This window comes from Cariama cristata, unplaced genomic scaffold (genome assembly GCF_000690535.1).
Source record: "Cariama cristata isolate BGI_N322 unplaced genomic scaffold, ASM69053v1 scaffold17480, whole genome shotgun sequence".
NCBI classification, from domain to species: domain Eukaryota; kingdom Metazoa; phylum Chordata; class Aves; order Cariamiformes; family Cariamidae; genus Cariama; species Cariama cristata.
This window is the reverse complement of record NW_009594419.1, coordinates 33,210-35,818: the sequence shown is the minus strand read 5'-3', so window position 1 is coordinate 35,818 and position 2,609 is coordinate 33,210. Positions and strand designations below refer to the sequence as shown.

The following is a 2,609-nucleotide window of genomic DNA, read 5'->3' as shown; positions in this document are numbered from 1 at the left end:
ATTCCTGCTTTTTATTTACAAGTGAAACGATTAAATGCCTTTTTGGAAAATATTAAATACCATTATGGAGACATCCCTCTGCTCCCAGTAAAGCAGGACCCCTAAGATTATGGTTTCTGCTGCTGCCATGCCCCAGGCCCATTTCTGCCCCATCTCTTGTCCTGGCAACGTGCCATTGCATGATTCACTGCTTCAAGGAGCTGATCCAACTAAAAATCGCGTATTTTTTTTTTCCCCCTGTCAGGTGAATATTCCATTGGATCAGCTGTCTGAGCTGGCCTGCAGTGCAACAGGGGCTGGTGCCAGATCAAGCAGAGGCATGCGAGAGCAGGATGCAGTGCTCAGAGGTACAGAAGCCGTGCTACCTCCGTGAGCTCTAGCTACAGTGCTAACACTCCTACAGGGGAAACCACCTCATTTCCCCTCTTCGTCCTAGAAGAAAATCCCAATAGTCCCTAGTGTAACAGCACAGGGATGATCAATGTGTTCTACACAAAACGGCCAGCCAAAGTCATCTCTTAAATTGCTCAGAGTCACTACACTTGAGGTATGATCTGGATCACTGGGCTACATGCTTGACACTTGTAGCAACCCACTAAGGGGCTGACATAACAGGGAAATCTCTCTCTACAAAATCATCACCTGCTTATGTTTCCTTTTGCCTTTTGTAGAACTTTTGTCAGACGGCTGTTTCTGGGATTCCCTTGCGTGCTTCTCTGGCACGTTTTTCTTTTCCACTTTGGGTGCATCAGCATCCTTGTAAGGCTTCCCTGGTATTCTTGATAAGAGGCTCAGGTCAATCTTCACAATAAGTGGGTACCTTTCATCAGGATCACTGAGTGGTGAAAGAAGCTCTTTCTCTTCCATAGGAGAGAACATTCTTTGCCGAAAAAAGCTGTCATCCTCCTCCATGGAAGATTTAACAGGAGTCCTATTGCTCTCAGAGTATTTGGGTGTTTGTGATGAAGGAGGCAGGCTCTCATTTTCATCTGAATCGGAGGACGAGGTATCTGTTTCTATGAATTCCCTGGATTTCTGGGCAGATTTGCTTGAAGCCTTGTACTTCTTTTTCTCTGTAGTAGGCCGAGGGGAAGATTTGGGCTCTTTCTTTATATTGGGTTTTCTGGAGCCTTTTGTGGCTGCCTTATGCCTGTTTGAAGGTATGTTTGTTGCCATGTCTACTGGGGTTTCACTTTCTATTTTAAGACCTCCTCTAGGCTCTTCAACAGGTGTCTTTTCTGCTTTCTTGGGCTGCTTTTTACCTACAGTCCTCCTCTGTGTTGAGCTGTCACTCTGGGCAGGTGATTTCTGCCTGCCACGACTGCTCTCCGAACCTTTTTGGGTGGGTTTGGAATCTCGCCCCGGTGTAGAAGAAACCAAATCCTTGGATCCGCTTTGATCAGTGTACCCGCTCCCCGACCCCTGATCCCGTCCCTCTTTTTTGTAGCCTTGAGAGGATGGGATATTGCTGTCTACAGAAGACGCTGGTGACACTTTATGTGAATTAACTTTGTTCAACCAGTTATCCAGTTGCCATTTGTTTGTTGGTGGTGGCTCTGGCTAAAAACAAGTAAAAACCCAGTGTTAGATAAAATATTTCACATTTCGTCCATCTTTTCCACAGGACAGCTGTATTATGCTGCATTTCAAAGCAAAAGGTACACCAAAAAACCAAAGATAAATAACAAATGAAATATAGGTTGATGAATATAGGTACAAATAACAGCTCCCACTTTCCTTCATCTGCAGCAGCTGCTATCAACAGGGAATATTTGCTGCCATGGCTTTCCAGACTAAAAGCCTGCATTTTTTTAAGGTACTGTTACCGTGTCTAACTTCTACTCTCCAACAGATAACTGGTGGTAAAAATCACCTCAAATTCAAACATTAAATGCGTATTTACATAGAGAATTGCTACCGTATTCAATTACAGGTACTTCAGCGGAAGAACAGCCCATCTTGAAAATGATCACACATTTGTCAGTCTATTATATTTTTAAAAAAACAGTCTGAGAATTTATTAACCTTTTCTGCTTTTAAAACTCAGGATTAATGCCAAGCTAGAGACAGCCCAAATACATGTCAAATCCTACCTCGGGGGATGCACTCTGTGATGGTTCGTTAGCTTCACTATCACTGGAACTGCTTTCACTTTCAGAGTCCGAACCTGAACTGCTTTCAGATCCACTATGGCTGCTCGAGTCATCCCTTGAATTATCTGCTCCTTCACTGTTATGCTGTGAAGGTTCAGAATTACTGAAAACAAAAATGAGGAAAAATAAACAAACACTACCCAAGGCACAAATACATTCGAGAAGTCCTTTCATTAGAAAGAATAAAATGTAATATTTTAATTAACATTTACTAGAAAATTCAACATAACTGAACACAGTTCACCCTGGAAAAAAAAGCCTTTGTTTTTTCCCCCCCTTCCCAAAGTGGTTAGTATAATTTGCAGGATATAAGCTATTTAATCACTGATTAAATTTTAATCACCTTTTGCTTTAACACAAGACAAAAGACAAACATGAATGTTAGAAATGAGATCAAGTCAAGAGTGCTGACTGGCCTGAATATCACTACTCTACTTTCTAGGCAGCAATCCAGCA

The 2,609-nt window shown here is 42.4% G+C and overlaps 1 protein-coding gene across 1 annotated transcript in view; it reads right to left on the bottom strand.

Moving 5' to 3' along the window:
* Window positions 1–2,609, bottom strand: part of AFF4 (AF4/FMR2 family, member 4) — a 30,277-nt gene that overhangs the window by 12,974 nt on the left and 14,694 nt on the right. Inside the window, exons 9-10 of the mRNA XM_009698034.1 lie at window positions 2,094–2,256; window positions 643–1,560 (exon numbers count right to left, since the gene is read on the bottom strand). Of these exons, the coding sequence (XP_009696336.1) occupies window positions 643–1,560; window positions 2,094–2,256 (1,081 nt within the window). The remainder of the gene's footprint in view (window positions 1–642; window positions 1,561–2,093; window positions 2,257–2,609) is intronic.